The sequence below is a fragment of the Mastomys coucha genome, unplaced genomic scaffold (genome assembly GCF_008632895.1).
Source record: "Mastomys coucha isolate ucsf_1 unplaced genomic scaffold, UCSF_Mcou_1 pScaffold21, whole genome shotgun sequence".
NCBI classification, from domain to species: Eukaryota; Metazoa; Chordata; class Mammalia; order Rodentia; family Muridae; genus Mastomys; species Mastomys coucha.
The window spans coordinates 132,314,596-132,334,401 of NW_022196904.1; the positions used below are offsets into that span (position 1 = coordinate 132,314,596).

The 19,806-nt window shown below is 53.8% G+C and overlaps 2 protein-coding genes across 4 annotated transcripts; both read left to right on the plus strand.

Annotated features, from left to right (window-relative positions):
• On the plus strand, positions 1 to 16,427 carry Cd81 (CD81 molecule). The gene is made up of 8 exons (XM_031388964.1): positions 1 to 297; positions 10,970 to 11,084; positions 13,729 to 13,826; positions 14,485 to 14,559; positions 14,788 to 14,892; positions 15,197 to 15,298; positions 15,688 to 15,774; positions 15,853 to 16,427. Exons 1-8 carry the CDS (start codon positions 232 to 234, stop codon positions 15,913 to 15,915), a joined length of 711 nt encoding a protein of 236 aa, XP_031244824.1. The 5' UTR covers positions 1 to 231; the 3' UTR covers positions 15,916 to 16,427.
• Positions 16,428 to 17,743: 1,316 nt separating this feature from the next.
• Tssc4 (tumor suppressing subtransferable candidate 4) lies at positions 17,744 to 19,586 on the plus strand. Of its 3 annotated transcripts, none has more exons than XM_031388966.1 (3): positions 17,745 to 18,013; positions 18,281 to 18,345; positions 18,461 to 19,586. In XM_031388966.1, exon 3 carries the CDS (start codon positions 18,482 to 18,484, stop codon positions 19,424 to 19,426), a length of 945 nt encoding a protein of 314 aa, XP_031244826.1. In that variant the 5' UTR covers positions 17,745 to 18,013; positions 18,281 to 18,345; positions 18,461 to 18,481; the 3' UTR covers positions 19,427 to 19,586. The 3 variants fall into 3 exon arrangements, with proteins under 3 accessions (XP_031244825.1, XP_031244826.1, XP_031244827.1); XM_031388967.1 differs by having other exon boundaries at positions 17,855 to 18,032; XM_031388965.1 differs by having other exon boundaries at positions 17,744 to 18,377.
• The last annotated feature ends 220 nt before the right edge of the window (positions 19,587 to 19,806 follow it).

Consider the following 19,806-nt stretch of genomic DNA (forward strand, 5'->3'; position numbering starts at 1 on the left):
GGAGCTCGGCGCGCGCCCGGTCCGAGCGAGCGCGCCCTTGCTTCAAAGCGATAGCGTCTCTCCCGCCTCCGGCTAGGCCTTCAGCCCTTCTCTACCCTACGTCTCATTCTCCGCACCGCAGTTCGCCGGCCCGTAAGCGCCTCAGGCTATCTGCCAGTCCCGGATCCCGGTACTGCGTCCCCAGACCGCCCTCTCCAGGTTCAACCCAAGCTCCGCAGGCCGCGCACCGCAATGGGGGTGGAGGGCTGCACCAAATGCATCAAATACCTGCTCTTCGTCTTCAATTTCGTCTTCTGGGTGAGCAGCCATGGGGACGGGGAGCACCCCCACGGTAGCCAGGCTGGGCAGCGCGCTAGGCCCAGCAGAGAAGGCGCAGCGCAACCGCGAAGTTGCGGCGCCACCTGTGGGCTCCGTGCGCCGATCGGGGTCCTGGCACCCCTCGCCAGCGGGGTTGGGGCCAAGAGCTGAGCTTCCGGGCCTCGGCTCGAGGGGCTTCTGGGGCTGAGAAATCAGGGGATCGCTGGCCTGTCCCCTCTGAGTGCTGGGAACTGGTGCAAGAGTCTGCGGGCTAGCGCCAGGTAATCAAGAGCCCTCAGCTGTGAAGGGGGTACTCGCACCCTCCCGAACGTTGTTTTGGGGACCATCCTGCTTCGCGAGCAGTGAGGGGGCTCGAGAAGGGCGGGATCTTGGCGCCCCGCCCCCATGAGCTCATCGTAGCCACCGCCCCTGGATAGGCGGCCTCGAAGTGGTGGGGGCACGCTCCGTACTTGCCTGGAGACGTCAACCCCACTATTACTCCACCCTTGCTTACCCCCCAGCTTGGTATTGCCACCCTGGGAGGCTCGAGCTCCAGGCCTAGAGGCCAGGGTGTCCCGGGCCGCGTGCTGCTGCGCACCGTGCCCCAGTTCCTGACCACCCCCACCCCCATTCCCCGAGCTGCCCCTCCTCCTTGTCTGCCGTCTCGCACAGATTACAGCCCCGGCCTGGACCTTAAGATCCTGAGAGGAAGAGGGCGTGCAGTTCTGAGTTGGTGCAGAGACCTGGGGGTCTGTACAAACCAGGAGCTTAGGATCTTTTCATATATACGGGATCTAAGCTGGGCTCTCCACTTTGGAAAGAGGTGCACACCCATTTGGTCATCTTGGAATTGGAGACGTGGGTATAGGAGGGTCTCCAAGCATCCCTGGGTCCTGACTGTCTTCACTGCTCGGGAGAAGCCATTGGTGGTGTGGGCTTCGTTCTGTTTCCTGACTGGGTTGGGAATGGGGAGTCTTAACTGACCTGCCTGTGGCCACTTGAGTGGGCAGTGGTGGCCACTCCTCTGCACAGTGGTGTCACCCTCCCTGCTGCAATGCACAGACGCAGTTCCCTCCTTCTCAGGAAGAAACGAGGTTCTGCCAAGACAGTGTTTCTCTAAAGTTGTTGCTGGGAGGGCAAACTTGTAAGACGGGCCCCTAGAGTGAGTGTGTAAGACAGGGGACACCTGTTTTCCATCCCGGACTGCTGAAGATCCCAGGGGGGGTCAGGGGGGGTGGAGGGGAATAAGATGTTGGGGATGGGCAGGAACTGGACTGAACTCAGCTGGGGCTATGTATGCTGCACGCCATGCTTCAGGGACCATGATTGTCAGTCACAGTGGCTCTAGAGAACACACTCAGGGGAGCAGCGTGGGTGATGGGGTTAAACTTGCTCTGCCCGGGCATGCCTTGGGGTCTTGACTGGGTAGCCATGTTGGACAGTGTTTGCCTACTCTGAACCATGCAAGGAGTTAAATGCACGCCCAAGAAGTGTGTTATCCCCCGCCCCCATTATACTTCAGTTGTGGCATATCAGGACCCTGCAGGGTATTTTTTGTTTTTTACCCACCCACCTGATCCAAATGGTAGACCCCCCAGGCTCCCTGGAGTGCTGGGGCTGGGTGAGTCTGCTTGTTTCCCAGGCAGCTGGGGTGGAGTCCCAACATGTCCCTGGGGTACTCTCTATTAAGGCTCCAGGAAACGTTTCTCAAGCCTCTCCCTGCTCCCAGGGGACTGCCTACTGACTGCAGAACAGTGAAAACCACCGTCTCCTTTCACCATCCCATGGATCTCTCCTCCCAACCCATGTTGGCCCCACAGTGGGTAGGGATATGGAGCAGAGCCAGGCCACACCTGGTGAACACCACCCTAGCAGAGGGGCTCCTTCGGTTTCAAGGTTTGTCCTGTGGCTGATAGTTCCCCTGTGTCACGAGATTGAACCTTTGGGGAGCCCCACCCCACCACTCTGGTCCTCAGTTTTCACTTCCTTCCTCTAAAGTGGGAGTTCTTGGGGTCTCTGTCTCCTGGGATTGTGGGTAGACTAGCTAATGCACTCCAGAGTGGAGCAAGGGGCTTGGCGCAGAGAAGGCTCAGGAAATGGATGCTGGGCACGGTGTCCAAGAGGGAGTGGGGCCAAAGGAAGCTGAGAAATGATGTCAGAAGTGCCTAGGGAGGGGGCCGAGAGGTCCTGTGGGCCGTGGTGGGCATGGGGGCTAAGAGCTCTAAGAAGGGAGATTTATTTGGTTGACAGTAAATGTTTTGATGGACACTTTTAAAAATTTCCAGATTAAAGATTAGAAGATTAAAGTGGTTTCTGTGTGGGAGGGGACATTCCAGGCACGCTTGCCTGCCTGCTCTCACTCCCACCAGTCCTCCTTGGGCTTGAGTTCAGAACCTACTTTGGGACCAGCAGAGTTCTGGACTCCCAAGATATATGGGACAGGACACAAACCTGAAAGATGAGCAGTGAACAGAGACCATGTAAGATGCTTCTAGAAACAGGGTAGTTACCTGTCCCCTGAGATAGGTCTGGAATAAAGAAACCAGTCTCCTGACTCCAGCTGGGAATAGGGCAAGAGAGTAGGGGATGGTTTATCACCCTGCCAACCTATGGCCTGGGTTGATCTGTAGGAGCTTTGTGTGATAATGTCTCCATAGGAGAAGTCAGTTAAGGGGAAGAGGCTGCCACCAATCTTCACTGTGTTTCCCCACAGAACTGGCTGCTCCTCCAGCCTAAGGCTGCTGGTGGCCCCCTTCCAGTAGCCCAGGCAGCCAGACCCACCACAAAAGGCTGATTACAGCCTCTTAACTGGCGTTTAATTCTCCAGACTGAACATGACTATCTGTTGTGCTCACTTCGGCAGCACATACACATGACTGTCTGTCACCTAGCTGTCTGCTGCTTTCCTTCCGTCAGAGGGGCTCTAATCCTGTGGGCTCGGGGTGGAATGAGAACTTCCTGTGCCTGGTTTCACCGGTGGGAGAGCAGACTTCCCCTTGTTCCCGAGGCTGTCTGCTGGACCCCGCTTTGGGAAAGGCAATCATTTGACTGGGCTGCCCGAAAAGGGGAAGTCTGTGGTTCTTCCCTGGGCTGGCTTCAAAAAAGTACATCCTACCAATGGGGGGCACAGAGCTGGAGTAAAGAAGCTGGAAGCCCCCTGGCAGCCTCTACTCTGGTTCCCACATACTGCCACCTCTTAATAAGAGTCCCCACACCATTCTTTCTGAACCCTTTAGGCTTTCTCTCGGCACTTGCCTTCTAGCTCAGTCCTACCTCAAACAGAGCGTCTCTGATGCACGAGGGAGTGTACCAACAACTGCCAGCCTTGATTCCAGCACCCAGAGTCCTGCCAAGGGGATTGGAACCTCAGTTATAAAAACTTTAGACTTAGTCCAGCTGCCCTAGGGAGAGAACAGGCAATCACCCTTGTACACAAGAGAGGGCTCAGGTGGGGGTAGGGTGGGGCAGGGTTGTGGAGAAGTCCAGGTACCTGTGGCTCTGGCTCTGACACCAAGGAACCAGGTAGGACATGGTGTGAGTGTTGGGTGGCCCCGAGGCCTTATAAGTACCCATTTTGTTCCTAGTACTCTAGCTAGAGAACCAGGTATCCTGAGAACTGGCCTTTGGTAGCCTTCAGCTGTTCAGTACTCTGACCTGGCATGCCAGTGACTGACTGTGACCCCTAGTACCTCCCCCACAAACACAAACACACACACACACACACACAGAGAGAGAGAGAGAGAGAGAGAGAGAGAGAGAGAGAGAGAGAGAGAACACAGAGAGAGGGAGAGAGAGAGAGAACACAGAGAGAGACAGAGAGAGAAAGAGAGAGAGGGAGAGAGAGAGAGAACACAGAGAGAGAACATACACACACAGAGAACACACAGAGAGAGAGAGACAGAGAGAGAGAGAACACACACAAAGAGACAGAGACAGAGAGAGGAAGAGAGAGGGAGAGAGAGAGAAAGAGAGAGAGAACACAGAGAGAGACAGAGATAGGGAGAGGGAGAGAGAGAGAGAGAGAGAGAGAGAGAGAGAGAGAGAGAAAACACTTCTAGATCCAGTCTAAGCTACTCTCCCTGGCTAGCTGCAGGGCATAGGCTATGCCATTCAAAACTATGAGAGGTCTTCTGAGTGGGCTCTACCTTTGAGGGAACTGTTCACAAGGGGTTGGCCAGTGAGCAGCTGGTGCTGGGCATCCTGGAGTGGCTGCCAAAGTAACTGCAAAGGGGCATTGGGAGAGGGCATCTGCCTCCCTTCATATGGAGTCTGGGAAGGGCTGGGAGTGCAGGGGTCATGCTTTAGAACCAGGGCACTCATAGTTTTATAGCCCCAAAGCCAAGAGCCTGAGAGCCAGGCAGTTCAGGCAGAAGATGCTGGGTAATCGGCCCCCGAGTGTCCTGTGTTTAATCCCTTGCAACTACCTCACGGATCACTCCATACAAGATGTCAGCTTAGGTCGTCAGCACTTTCTCAGCGTGGGTCTGTGACATCCTATGACTTGTTTAGCTGAGCATCAACGTTGGCTTTGTACTGCAGCTAAACAGTAAGGTTCCGATGGTATTTAAAGATGTCTGGTATGACGGGGTGCAGGAATGAGGAAGCCCAGGCCACCTGTCCTCCTGAAGCCCATTCCTGAGCTCTAGAGTGGGACCTTGTGTTGCAAGGGCTTGTGGAGTGTGACAGGCACATACTGTGGAGTGTGACAGGCACATACTATGGAGTGTGACAGGCACACACTATGGAGTATGACAGGCACACACTGTGGAGTGTGACAGGGACATACTGTGGAATGTGACAGGCACACACTGTGGAGTGTGACAGGCACATACTGTGGACTGTGACAGGCACACACTGTGGAGTATGACAGGCACATACTGTGGAGTGTGATAGGCACACACTGTGGACTGTGACAGGCACACACTGTGGAGTGTGACAGGCACATACTGTGGAGTGTGACAGGGACATACTGTGGAATGTGACAGGCACATACTGTGGACTGTGACAGGCACACACTGTGGACTGTGACAGGCACACACTGTGGAGTGTGACAGGCACATACTGTGGAGTGTGACAGGGACATACTGTGGAATGTGACAGGCACACACTGTGGACTGTGACAGGCACATACTGTGGACTGTGACAGGGACATACTGTGGAATGTGACAGGCACATACTGTGGAGTGTGACAGGGACATACTGTGGAGTATGACAGGCACACACTGTGGAGTGTGACAGGCACACACTGTGGACTGTGACAGGCACACACTGTGGACTGTGACAGGCACACACTGTGGACTGTGACAGGCACATACTGTGGACTGTGACAGGCACACACTCTGGAGTGTGACAGGCACATACTGTGGACTGTGACAGGCACATACTGTGGAGTGTGCCCTTCACCCACTAGTGTTAATTCACCGTCTCACAACTTTTTTGTTTGTCTGTTTTCAAGGCAGAGCTTTTCTGGCTGTCCTTGAACTCACTCTGTAGACCAGGCTGGCCTCAAACTCAGAGATCCGCCTGCCTCTGCCTCCCAAGTGCTGGGATTAAAGGCCTGTGCCACCATCGCCTGGACTCTCATTACTTTTCATGGCTAAAAGTCCTCATCACAGGGGCATGGAAACAGCCTTTCACCCTGGAAACAGTCTCCTGTACTCTGGAGACCATGATAACCGTTCATTCAGCTCACCCAAAGTAACACTCTGCTGGGCTGTTATCAGACCCGTTGTGGGTGATAAGGGGACTGAGGTTTCCGAGCAACTAGCTGCCACATGAGGAAGTAGTGGGATCGGTAGAACTGCACTCCACTCTGCCGCCATGACCCATAGTCAAAGTGCTTGTAAGGCCAAGCCAGCCCCTCAGCCTGGCCTTGGGACAGAGGGCCATGCCTAGCCTGCAACAGATGGAAGCCTCTTGGTGATGCTAATGGTGATGCCAGAACTCTCAATCCCCTGCCTCCCTTGGTTCTCTTTTCTGGGTACCAGGCCTCCCTGCAGCCTCTGCAGTACTCATCTCTGGCAGACTGCTGTGTGGGAAAGGTGGGGAAGGTACCTTCTAGCCTCCTTGCCAGAGAAGGAGCCATGTAGTCTAGCCCTGGAAGGGGCCCAGCTGGGTGGCCCAGCTCAATCTCCTGTACCTCAAGACAGCAGTATAATCTCCCCTGGCCATGCCTTGGCCCTTTACATCGCCACCCCTAACCTGGCAGCTGGGCCCCAGAGCTAGGCTTTTGCTTTGCTGCCTATTTTTAGATGCTAGGACAGTGGCTTCCTGAGGCGAGGGGCCTTGTGAAAGGAACCATGCTTCCTGGCCCAAGGCAAGGATTCCTGCCCCTCTCTCCAGCTTCCTTCCTGAGCTTCCTTTGGTAGACTACAAGTCTTTACCTCTCCTAGGAAGGCCTGAGCAAGATCTATTGTCTCTTAGAGAGGAACCTGGCCTTGTCCCCATCCTCCATGCACCAGACCAGGCCCAGGACCCCAGCTGGAAGGGCAGCACCTAAGTCAGTCTCTACCTAACCAGTGCCCCTAAGAAGAGTCTGAGCCTCTTTCCAACTTATCCCAGCTGCCCAGGGAAGGCTTCTTGAGCCCACTGCCTTTGGTCTTCACAACTTCTGCCATACAGGAGAGGTTCTCAGCACCCCTGAATTGCTTAGGTGGGTGGGCAACTTGTGCACCTTCCAGTTTCCATCCTGTACCCAGGAGGCTTTGAGTAAGCCCCAACCCTGTCTCCCTCTGCCTTTGGTTCTTCTCTTGTGGCACAACGGGTCACTTAAAGGAACAAGCTGTTGTTGCAGTGAGCCTCCTGGAGCATTTTGTGGTATCTGGGGTAACCATTCATACCTACCAAGCTGGTTTCAGAAGCCCTGTCCCTTCCTAGAGGACCTCCTATGGGTAGCAACAGGAAGGCTCCAGAGAAGCCCCTATCTGAGGTCTGGCCAAGGGTAGGCAGTGAGCAGCTAGCACAGAGTAGAATGCTGCCCCAAGCCTGTTCCCTTTCAGTCATTTCTGGGAAACCACAAGACCAGCTGGGCAGGGCCCCAGCATGCTTGGCAGCTCCTCATCTTGTTAAAGTTTGAGTCTGTTATGGATTAGTCCTTAAGAAGGAAGAAGCAACATAATCCTGTATAGAGTCATGAATGCATCCTTTTGTGCCAGGGAAGGAGCTCCAGGAACCTGGACATGCCACCTGGGTGCTTCCCACCCCCACCTTTAAACAGAAGGTCTTTTAGGCTGCAGGAGCAGGTGGCAGAGCCACCTGGAGAAAGGAAGCTTTGAGCAGAGGTGTCTTAGAGCCCCTGAGTGAATTCGTGAAGAAATCCCAGGTTCTGCTTTGTGGGTCACTTTGTCAGTTCTGTCAAGAGCTAAATACGGTGACATCATACTTAGCAGCCTGTGTATAACTTCCCCTATTTACAAATGACAATGAGGGTGGAGGAGATTGAAACAGATTTGTGATATCCTAGCTCAGATATGACACAGTTTGAGATTCAGGCCATCTTTACCTGGGCCTCCTCCGTCTGATGGCACCATTCCATATTCCTGTGGACACTGGACCCTCTTTCTTTCTTTCTCTTTTTCTTTTTCTTTTTTGTAAGTGGGTGTGAGTGCTGCCCAGATTTTGCAGATCATTCTGAACTTATGGTTCTGTAGACAAGATGTATACCTAATTGCTGCTAATTACTGGGATGCTCCTATACCCTTCTTGGGCCTGGGGAATTTACTTTGGCAGAGCCACTGATCCAGGGACTGTGGAGTGAGTGAGGGTGGAGTAAGTAGCTTTTGACATATACTCAACATTACACCCCATGAAACTTAGCACCAACAGGAGAGAATCCTGGCCTCTTTGTGGTCCCCTTTATTCCATCTCACCCCAGAACTTCGGTTGGGTTATCACTGTACTATCTTGAACGGACTTTGAATTATGCTTTCATCTGAGCAGGGTCAGAAGGCACAGCTGCTTCATCTTCTTTGTGCTCCTTTTGCACCCCCCGATTGAACTGTCCTCCATGCTGTCTCACGGGTCTGTCCTTTCCCTGAAGATTCTGCCATACAATGGACCCAGGGCCTGTCCATTCACTGATCAGGGGACATATGGACTGCTCTAGGTTGGACTGTAACAGGAAATGTTTGGGGAATATGCACGCATGAGAATAAAGCCCGAGGTTCAAGGCTGGCTGTGGTAAGTGGGAGGTGCTAGCTAACTTTCTCAGAAACAAACTTCAGAACTGCTTGCCAGTGTAAAAGCACCACCCCTCACCCCACCCTGCAGCACCAGATGGCAATTTGGGGTCAGTGGGTAGATTCATAATCTCCCTGTGGCCTTGTGATGTCAGGAGACTGCCCTCAGCCAGTACTTGCATGTCCTCTCTCTATGTGTGTATTAACTTATGAAGCATGAGTGGTTTAGCTCTCCTACCATAGAGTCTTGGAAGCTCACCTGTTTTGGTTATGTTAGTTACATTTTGAATCTGAGGTTCCTTTCCAGCCTCTGACTCCTTGAAGACCCTTTTCCCACCTTCCTGGGCCCCTTACTTTTCCCAGCACTCCCTCTACGTCTCCCTAGAACAGCAGGGTGGAGGGTCACTTTGCTGGAGGAAGCCATCCCAGTGCCTGGTATTCCTTCCAACTCAGCTCTGATTGCCCCTGGGACAATGGGGTGAGTCCCCATTCCCAGGTGCCTGGCCTACTTCCACCCCAGTTTGGCCTTGGCCTTTCTTCTGATTGACAGTCACACATCCTTAGCTTTATTTATTTATTTATTTATTTTTGATTCAGGCCTGTCAGTTAAGGAATAAAGCCCAGAGACTTTTCTAGAGTTAACTTCCTGATCCCAACTCTTTGCTAAAACTTGGTTGTAAGTGGTGGCTTGGCCAGACACCCACATTAGCAGCCTTTGGGGCTTGGCTAAACATCATCTCTCACCCCACTTTAGCTCCCAGCTTATAGACAATATTCCTTACCATCAGAGAAGCCAGAGTCAGGCATGGTTGCATGCTCAACTGTTTTACAGGTAAGCACACAGACTGAGGAAGGCAAGGTCACCCACTAGCTGCCCCTCAGCCTCTGTGACTATCAGGGTTTGTCACCACAGGGTCGTGTTACCACTGAGGGAAGGATGGGGAACAGGTGTGCCACCTGGTTCTCCTGCCCTGGGACATCTCAAAGAGACCTCTGGACCAGTTCTTAAACAGAATACAGGATGTTTTGAAGCTGCAAAGGAAGCCTGGTTACCAGGGCAACTTAGACCCATCATCTCCTCCCCTCAAGCCAGGTTAGGAGGAGTCTGGTACAGTACTGCCTGTTGGAGCCTATGCTGTGCCCTGTCCTCCTGCTTCTGTTACCCAAATGGATGGCTAGGCTCTTAAGGGCATATAGATAAGGAACTATCACTGTAAAATGCTGGAAGTTCAGCATCACTAGGGCCATTACACGTGAAGGCACTGTCAGAGTCTTAGCCTTCATGCCATTTGTGGTTTGGGCCACAGGTGCCCGGGGTGACTTATTGCTATATCACACACCCTCTTCTCTCAGGCCCTGGTAGAGGTTGGGGGCTCATCTCTCCTGGATTGGAGTATGAAAACGGAAATAAGCACTCAGAGAGGAGGCTGAGAAACTGAGAAAGAAGGAGTAGCAGTAGAGGGAGATGGTGATAGGAGAAAGTACCCCTACCCCAGCTTCCTCTCTGAGGGTTAAGCAGAGGACAAGATCCTAGGGTAGAAGAAGGTAGGTGGGTTCCATACATCCTCTTTCCTGAACTGTCCCTAGAGCTTTCTTGAGCTTGTGTTCTGGCCTGGATCCCCAGAGTGAAGAGCAGGCACTTTTTGTCAGGCCCAGGTTTTGGTTTCTATTTGCTGTCTCTGCTGAAGAGTGCCACTGACCCTTCAAGATGAGAAGGCCTAGAGGTGGGGAGTAGACTGCCTGCTTTGGTCTGCCCTGAGGCCCAGCTCCTGCTTCTAGGTACCTGCTTCTCCCTAGGGGGCCTGGTGACATCACATGGTCACCCCTCTCCTCCTGGCAGGGAGAACTTGGTGTCTCCACCACAGAGTTCCCAGTACCCTGCCTGAAGCAGTCTCTAAAGAATCCCAGGACTCTTGGGACAGGGTACCAGGGGAGAGCCCACCAGCATCCTGAGTGGTTGGGGCTCACTGTGACCACTTCTCAGATAAAAGTGTTGCATAGTTGGTCAATCAGGAAGAGTAGAGGAAAAAATGATTCCTGTTGGTTTTGGAGATAAGGTTTCATATAGCCCAGGCTAGTCTCAAACTCACACGACCTTGAATTCCTGATCCTCCTGCCTCTACCTCTCAAGTGCTGGGATGACAAGCAATTGCCACCAACCCCAGTGTATGTGGTGCTGGGGATTGAATCCAGGACTCTACATGCCAGAGCACTTTTATCAACTGAGCCATGTTTTCAGCCCAAACCTTCTTGTATGTGTCTTGCACCATTGGAGGTACACTTGAACTCTCTTCTGGAGTTACAGTGAAGAGGAGCTGGTGGGACACAGGGCTCTGTGGCAGTGGCTCAGACAGTGAGCAGACCCATGGCCCTGGTTGGTGTCTGGCTTCACAACTGGAAGTGAGAGCTCTACATGATAAGCATTGTAGGGTTCCATTGTCCCCCAGTGCTCTGGCCTCTGTATGATATTGTTCCTGATTTTTTTTTTCCCCTAGCTGGCTGGAGGCGTGATCCTAGGTGTAGCTCTGTGGTTGCGCCATGATCCACAGACCACCAGCCTGCTCTACTTGGAACTGGGAAACAAACCAGCACCCAGCACCTTCTATGTGGGTGAGTAACCAGGAGACAGGGTCTAGCCACAAGTGCAGAACAGTCAGGGAGGGCTTCCAAGAAGAGGCTGGCTGATGGTCTAAATCTGGTGGGTGGGGCATTAGAACTGGGAGTGGCCTAGACCTTGTATGAGCTGGGTAAGGAGGCTGCCTATAAGAGGAGAATGGGTTGGGTATGGTGCTTCTGGGGACCCCACAGATCTGAGACTAGGCTAGGCAGAAAGGAAGCAATTGGGTGGGGCAGCAGCCTTGTAGGACCTTACTTATTTTAACATGGGCATTTCTAGTGAACCTCCCTGGGCAGGGTGGGGCTGGATGCCTGGGCTAGCAACAGCTGAGGCCCCAGGAGTCCTGAGTTGGGGAGGGCTGGAGACTGGGCAGACAGTGGATGACTCAGACACCCCATCACACCCGACCCCACCCCCACCAGCACACAGGCCAGCCTGCTACACCTGCCTTATTTGGCTGCCTGTGGGGACTGAGCACCCTCCCTCCCAAGCAGGAAGATGGCTGCCGTGCTGTGCTGTCCTAAGCTCTGGTCCACTACACTGTGCTGAAGGAGGAAACTTTCCTCTTTCCTCCCTGGCAGAGGGACTTGGTGTCCTGAGAACTGAAGAAGTATTTGGAGATGTTCTTACCCTTCATCAGGGGTCTGATGTGGATCTTCCTCCTCCTCCTGTGGAGCCTAGAAGGAGTTTAGGAGGCATGCTTGAGGCTGAGCGGGGAACCAGGAGGTCTGGAATATTCTCCCTTTCTGCCCAAGTGCCCCAGAGCAGACAGGGCTTTGGTAACCCCATGGATCACTCTTGTTTCCTTCCTTCCTATACTCTGCCCACAGCCTTAGCACGGGTAAAATGGACAGCAGTGGAGTCCAGGCAATATGGGCAGGGGAAGAACCTGGTCTCTTTTGAGGAAAGCCATGAAGGGTAGCAGTTTTCAGGTGTGGTTGTTATTAGGCAAGGGCCCACACTAGCTATCCCTCCTTCAATCTGGTACCTTCAGAGGAAGAGGAGGAGGATGTCCACCAGCTCATATAGAACCTGAATTGTGTAGCATCTGGTATGGGCATCTTCACAAGGGAAATCTGGGAATCAGAAACAGACAGATGGGGTAGAACTGGCCCATGGGCCTTCCACAAGGGGAAGGCTGTGTTCCCACTCAGCACTGGTATAGCAGGAGAGGCTGGGTACCCTGCAAAGCCCAGATAGGGTAGTTAGGAAGCCGCTCTCTATCCTCATGTTCTCAGTTCCAGAGCTGCTCAGCCACCAGCCTGTCTGGTTATGGCCTCCTGAGTGCTGGGGAAATAGTCTTAGGGACTGGACTGTGTAACAGGTTGGGTGCTGGACAGCAAGGCCCATGGCCTATAGGTAAGAGCTACTCTGGCTGCCATGTCCCTGGCCAATCTGAATTGGCTTTCTGGAGCCCTATGCTGGCCCAGTACTGAGTCCCTCCAGGAGCAGATGTGGCCCTGAAAAGGGTGTCTTTGTCTAGTGCTTAGTAAAGTTAGTTCAGAGCTTGTTTAACATCCCAGACAACACCACAGGGGCTTCAGATGAGACGTGCTAGACGTAGGAGGGTGCCTAGGCCTAGGAAGTCCTGGGACAGTGCCTGTGTTTTGGGTGCCTGTATGCATCCTCCTGTTCAGACAGAGCCTACATCTCATCGTGAGGTTGAGGTTTCAGGGCCTGACAACAGGGGCCTGGTTGACGGTGCTCTGCCAGTTGGGAGGCAAAGGGTAAAAACAGTTTCTAGGCAGCCCTGGTGGGAGGTTTTCCCTGGACCATACGTGTTCAGTGAGGCCAGAGGATTTGTCCTAGTTTTAAGTCTGGCAGCTGGTCCAGGCCATGGTGCCTTCTCCTCTGGTCTGGCCAGGCAGGGGACAATGGGCCTGACTTTGTGCAAGAAAGCTTGGCCTGGCCTGCAGTGTTGCTGCAGAGACTGGAGGATGGGCTGCTACTACCAAGGGACCAAGAGATGGAGGGCTCATCAGAGACACAGTGAGCTTTCCCAGGAGCAGAGCGGGTACTGTGGGCACTGGGGCAGGGACATGGTCCAGCTGGTGCCTGGTGGGCTACAGTGCTCCCTGTAAACTCACAGCCCAGGCAGTGGCAGATGTTGAGGGCTCTGCTCAAGCTACTCCTATCATTCTGTTAGCCATCCACCCACCCACACTTCCTGTCCTTAGAGTTAGGTGAGCAGAACAGTTATACACCAGTGTTCCTGAGAGGAGGTGCCTGGAGTTGGTTACTGGCGTAGCTTACCCTTGACTTCACACTCACCAAGTATTAGGAGTCCTGGGCATCGGTCCCTGACACCCAAACCGCTTCCCCATTTCATGCACTGAAATGGGTAGTCCATCTCAGCCCTCTCCAGTGAGTGCTGAGGACTCGTTCCTATTCTCGGGTGCAGGTGGTGGGAGACTGGCTCCAGAGCAGAGCATTACCTGTGAAGTGGAGATCGCCCATGTTCTGTGGGCACTGAATTGCTGTTTTGTCCTCTGGTGGCAGTGGCAGCTCCTCCAGCAGGACACTGAGGCCCCAAACAGTGCACACTGCTAACCTCTGCCTGTTGTGGATTTGAGTCAGGTCTTCCTGTCTCAGGCAGTGATGCATGCAGCCTGCTCACTCAGGTCTTCCCCTCCCCAGGCATCTACATTCTCATCGCTGTGGGAGCTGTGATGATGTTTGTAGGCTTCCTGGGGTGCTATGGGGCCATCCAGGAGTCCCAGTGCCTGCTGGGGACGGTAAGTAGAAAGGGCTGAAGGGCTGGGGAGCAGGGTTTCTGGCAACTTATGTGTCTTCCCCAAGCTTTTGGTTTTCCTATGTGCTTGATTTCCATTGAATCTGAGTGTGAATATACATTTGGAAAAGGGATGTTTTCTGTTTTAAAAAGCATGAACTCCAGAAGGGTGTGTCACCCCTAAAGCCAGCCTTAGTGCTCCTGGCCACACCAGCTACTGGTGAAGCTGAATCCCAGATATACCTTCTAGAGCCTGGCCAGCCTGGGAGGCCCTGCCAGTATCGAAAGCTGGGGAAACGAAGCACAACTTCATAGCTTAATCTTCCCATGGGTGTAGGATAAAGGAGATGAGGAAACTGAGGTCAGGGTTGGGGAGCATCTTGCTGCATATGCCTCAGTGAAGGCTGTGGACACTGGGATTTGTCAACTACATTTCTATGCCAGCCACATCCTTCCGAATAGGAAGCAAGGTAAGGGCATGAGAACTTGGACATCTCAGTGCAGGGCTATATCAGGCTCTTGTCTCTCCATGGCTCTACGTGGCTCATTCTTAATCAGGACATGGTTGGTGGATATGGCCAACCCCCTTGGCACATAATTGTTGGTCACGTGGGATAGACCTGGGCTTTCTGGTCAAGGCTCTGACCTCTTCTTTCCCCTAGTTCTTCACCTGCCTTGTGATCCTGTTTGCCTGTGAGGTGGCTGCAGGCATCTGGGGCTTCGTAAACAAAGACCAGGTAAGCCTAGGTTCACTGGGGCTGGAGATATGCCCTCTGCCCACCAACAGACATGGGTTGCTCTGAGCCCATAGTTATAGGGTGCTTTTTGAATTTCTGGGGCCTGCTGGTTGGGGCAGGGTCTTGGGAGCTCAAGGGAAAAGGTGACATCAGGCTGAGCCCATCAGGGGAAGCTGAGTGCTCTTGGTAGTAGCCCCTACACTGCATGTGACCATGATTCTCCCCCAGATCGCCAAGGATGTGAAGCAGTTCTACGACCAGGCCCTTCAGCAGGCTGTGATGGATGATGATGCCAGCAATGCCAAGGCTGTGGTGAAGACCTTCCACGAGACGGTACAGCTAGGCTGGAGCAGGAGGGCGGGTTGTGGGGTTCCTGGTGTGTGGGGGCATGACCTCTGTAACAAGACAGGGCCTGGGAAAGGGTCTCCTCCATGATTTGTGGGTCCCCAGGTAGGAATCTAATGGGCCTCATTTTCCCAGGGGTTTGGAGGAACAGGGCTCCTTGCTGTGCAGGGCGACAAACACGGCAAAAGGGACAGCTCCCAATTGTATTTGGGGTGACAGTGTGCTGTGTGCTTGATCTTTCCCTTGTCTCCTGAAGCTCCAGAGTTGACAGTGTCGTTCTTGGTCTCTGCAGCTCAACTGTTGTGGCTCCAACACACTAACCACTCTGACCACCACCATCTTGAGGAACAGCCTGTGTCCTTCAGGCAGCAACTTTCTCACCCCCTTACTGCAGGTGGCATGGAGTGGGGGGGTGGGCATCATATCCTGGGTGGTAGGTAGGAGAAGGTGGCCCATCAGGAAGATCAGCACTTTAAGCAGGACCTCAGAAGGCCCATAGACCATCTCAATTAGTGGGGTATGGAGTCCTGACAGCCTGGGTTACCCCTGCAGCATCCTGGAAAACTGTTCTCTTGAGCAATCCCTCATACACTGGTGACCCTAAGGTGCTAGTGAGGTCAAGAACACTACCACGTGACAGAGAAGGCCACAGGCAGTGGTCCATGTGTTTTAAATTTATTTTGGGGTGGAGGATAAGCTGTGATACATAGGCCCTGTCGCTAAGTAGGGTGGTGGCTGTGACTTAGCCACTGACTGTTAACCACCCTCTTGATATTCCTGCAGGCTGACTGCCATCAGAAAATCGATGAGCTCTTTTCTGGGAAGCTGTACCTCATTGGAATTGCAGCCATTGTGGTAGCTGTCATTATGGTGAGCACAGGACCTCTGGTGGGTGGGTGGGATCCTTCCCAGGGTCTCCGGTGCTGACTACGCCCCTCCCTCCTGCAGATCTTCGAGATGATCCTGAGCATGGTGTTGTGCTGTGGCATCCGGAACAGCTCCGTGTACTAAGGCCCCTTGCTTCACACCAGAGGATCCCTGGAGTGACCAGAGGCCACCTTGGGGGCCATGACCTGTGTATATATTTCTGTATTACTCTGCTACACTTAGTCTTTTTACTTTTGAGGGTTTTTTTTTTTTTTGTCCTGAACTTTTCCTGTTACCTTTTGGGAGCTGACATCACACATAGGTAGCATATGTGGGGATGTAGGGGTGGAGCTGGCCCTGGCTTGGCACTTCTGGGACCCCTGGAGAGTTCTGCCTGCTGAGCCAAAACTCCTCCACAGCTACTTGCCCAGAGGCTATGTAGCCTAGCTAGAGGGCCATGTCCACCCACTCTGCCCACTGTGGGTCACATCACTCACATCTTTTTAATCCTTGTCCCTTTCCTGCCTCCATTTCAAGAGCTGGGTTTGTACGCACTCTTATGCCTTCAATGCACTTATTCTAACGTGTCACCTTCAACTGTAATTAAATCTTGAAACGATCATTTAATAAAGGAGGAAAAAAATCAGGCATGCTAATGGGACTGCCAGACCTCTTCTTGTGCCAGCGGTGTCAGAGACCTGGCTCATCAGCTCTGAACTTTGCCAGGCACAGGGTGAGCAGGTCCAATAGAAGCTGTGGAACACAGTGGGTGGGGAGGGCTGGGACCCTGGGAGCAGTCCATATGGGTACTCCCTCATTTGTACTTCTGTGTACTGAGAGCTCAATGCTGACCTTACACCAGCCTTGACCTCATTTCCACTCATCTGTTGGACATGGTAGGTCAGGCTGAGTCGGGTAGGAGGAGCCACATAGCAGGGAAATTCAGCACAGAATGTTGGAGATAAGCTGTAAGAACACCCTCTTTTTGAGGGACAAGACAGTAAAGGTTAGACCATTACCCCATCCTAAGTATCTAAGTGCTTGGAAATATTCCACTGAGCTGGGTGGCTCTGGCCTGTGTCTCAAGAAGTAAAAGGCAAGATGGCAGTCCACTTACCCCTGTGAACTGAGGATCAGTCTAAGCAACCTCTCTGACGCCAGGGGCAACCACCACAGTCTTTCCCTTTGACTACTGTCTGCACCACTCCCCCAGGCTGCTGGCATATTTAATTGGCCACTAGAGGAGAGACACCCTAGCTAAGATTCAGAGCCCAGCTTCTAGCAGCCTCCCAGTAGGCTTATTTGTCGGTGAACCCCAAGCTTGTACTAGGGCATTCTAGGTCTCTGCCACCTCTATTTCCCACGCCTGTGCATCAGTTCCATGCTTGGTTGGTTTCTGATCTGAGGAACCCTTTATATCCTATGTTGTGAGGCCCATGGGCACCGGGCCAAGGCTGTTGGAAAACTGCTGCACAGCTTCAAGAAAGGAGGGGAGCATGCAGCAGCCCAGTGGTTCCTCAGACTCTGGTCCCTAAGGATGCCAAGAAAACAGCCCTAGGCCTGGAGGATTATGTGTGGCCTTGAATAGTAGGGCCGGCGTCCAGCAGCTAAAGCGTCCGTGCCTGCGCCAGAAAGCACAGACAGGCAGAGCCCAGGGTAGCGGGCTCGAATCTCTGAAGCCCCAATCGACCTACCCCAGGGACCACTACGTCTCTACATGCCAAGAGCCAACCAGGACCTTGGTCCCGCCTCACTCCAGAAAGCCAACAAAGCACAAGACCCGCACTACTTCCGTCCGGGGCCAGAAATGTCTAGGAAACTGGTTGGCGCTCACAGTGCGTGGTGACGCACTTCCTCCTTGTGTCGGACCCGGCCCAGGCGGCTTCCGACAGACGACGCTGCAAGCCTCAACCCTTTGCGATTGGCAGTTAACCCTGGAGTATTGTGGGAATCGTGACTCCGCCTTTTCCCCTTTCGTCATTTCTGGGTAGATTTCCGTGTGCGCTCTGGTCTTCGGGATGGCACGCTTGTTAAGTTTACGAGTCCCGGCAGGCATTAGGCAGGAACCCATTGCCTTCTGGGAGTTGTAGTTTCTCGGGCGCTGAAGCCACGATATTCCGATAGACCGAGACTCGGTTTCCCAGGAACCCGAGCGAGATTGAACAGGACCAAATCCTGGGGAACTGGCGGGACACTGTGGGAAAGGCGGCAGGGTATTGAAGGGTGTACGGACCTTGGAACGGTGAGCGGACCCTGGAACGGTGAGCACTGGCCTCTCTAGGGCCGCGACCAGGGCATTCCCGTGCCTGTTTTTGCCAGCCCACCGTCCGGACCCGGGTGGTGCCTGCAGTATGTACCCAGAGAGGCTGCGCTTTACTGAGAGCCGGTGATGGGAGGAGCAGCTGATGGAGATCCCCTGTCACCAGCATCTCCCAGCGCTCATCTATTGTATGTCCACACTGTTATGATCTCATGGTTGACTCTCTCCTTAACCTCACCTAACCTGCAGCTCCACATCTGTCCGCGGTAGGATACCCTTTAACCACCCAGCTTCGCGAGGCCTCCCGCCCGGCTGTGAGTAGAGGCACCTGGCACACAGTGGAGGTGTAAGACGGGAGCCTGGGAGGACGGGGAGGGGTGCGGCTTTAAGTACACCCCTCACGGCGGAACTGGGACTGCTTCAATACAGGTGGGACGGGTGTCAGGTCGTATGGCGGAGACAGAGGCTGGCCTGGAGGCTGAGGAACCCACCGAGGATGACACCCTGCCTTCTGACACCGTCTCCCTCAGCGACTCGGACTCGGACCTTAGCTTACCTAGTGGTGCGGAGGTCCAAGTGTTGTCCCCAGAGAGGCTTTCCGGGGAGGGCCAGGAGGACTCCGGCCCTGATGACCCTCCCTCGCCCCCCATGGCCACCCTCACCCCTGCAGTGCAGCCTTTCCACCTCCGAGGCATGAGCTCCACCTTCTCCCAACGCAGCCACAGCATCTTTGATTGTCTGGAGAGTGCAGCCCGGCAAGCACCGCGCTCTCCTCCCCAAACAAGTGTGAGTGACAATGGCAGCTTCAGGCGGCCTGTAGCTCCCCCAAGTCAGACTCCAGCAAGGAGCCTGAGCCGAGTGCAAGGGAGCACTGGCCCGACCAGGGTACTCCCTGTCCCTGATTATGTGTCACACCCTGAGCGTTGGACCAAATACAGTCTGGAAGATGTGTCTGAAGCCAGTGAGCAGGGCAATCGTGATGCTGCCCTGGCCTTCCTGAGCTCTCGAAGGCAGGCATCCCCCACAGACTATGCGCCTTCTTTCAACCAGGACCCCTCTAGCTGTGGGGAGGGAAGAGTGGTCTTCACCAAACCAGTGCGGGGCAGTGAGGCCAGGCCTGAGAGGAAGAGAGTCCTAAAGAAGGGGGTTGGGTCAGGTACTGGGGGTGAGGCCCCTGTGCAGCTAGCCCATCTCGACGGACCTGAGGCTGAGGAATGGAGTGGCCACCAGGGGCAGCCAGAGGTAGTGGTACCTTCAGAAGCTGCCCATCCTGAGCCCTCATCAGGTATGAGGGCTGTTGGTTTCCATGGCAGCAAGAAGCGGAGCAGAGACCACTTCAGGAACAGGGACAGTAACCCCGAGGGGCCAGGGTCTGAGAGAGGACCCTCAGTTTGACTGCAGTGCCACCCCTCACCTGCCAGTCAGCAATCTATAGTAGGGGGATGTGAGTAGCAGCTCTGGCAGAGACTGTGGGAATTGTGGGTCAGGGGACCTTGAAGGCCTTTGTGCCCCAGTGATTTAGGATGAATAATAAAAGTTTGGAATATTTCTTGAATTTTGTGGATTTTTTCTGGGCCCTACACAAGAGTTCTGTCCAAACAGTCCTGGGCAGCCAACTATAGGACAGCATCTCTACCAGCCTCACCTTGCCTTCCCCACTCCAGTAAGGACTGCTGTGAAAGTTTGCCATGGTCATTTACATTTGTCACTGGTGAACCTACCCAGAGGGACTGGGCTTATAGCTGTGTTCAGCCTTGTGCCCCTGATGGTAGTGG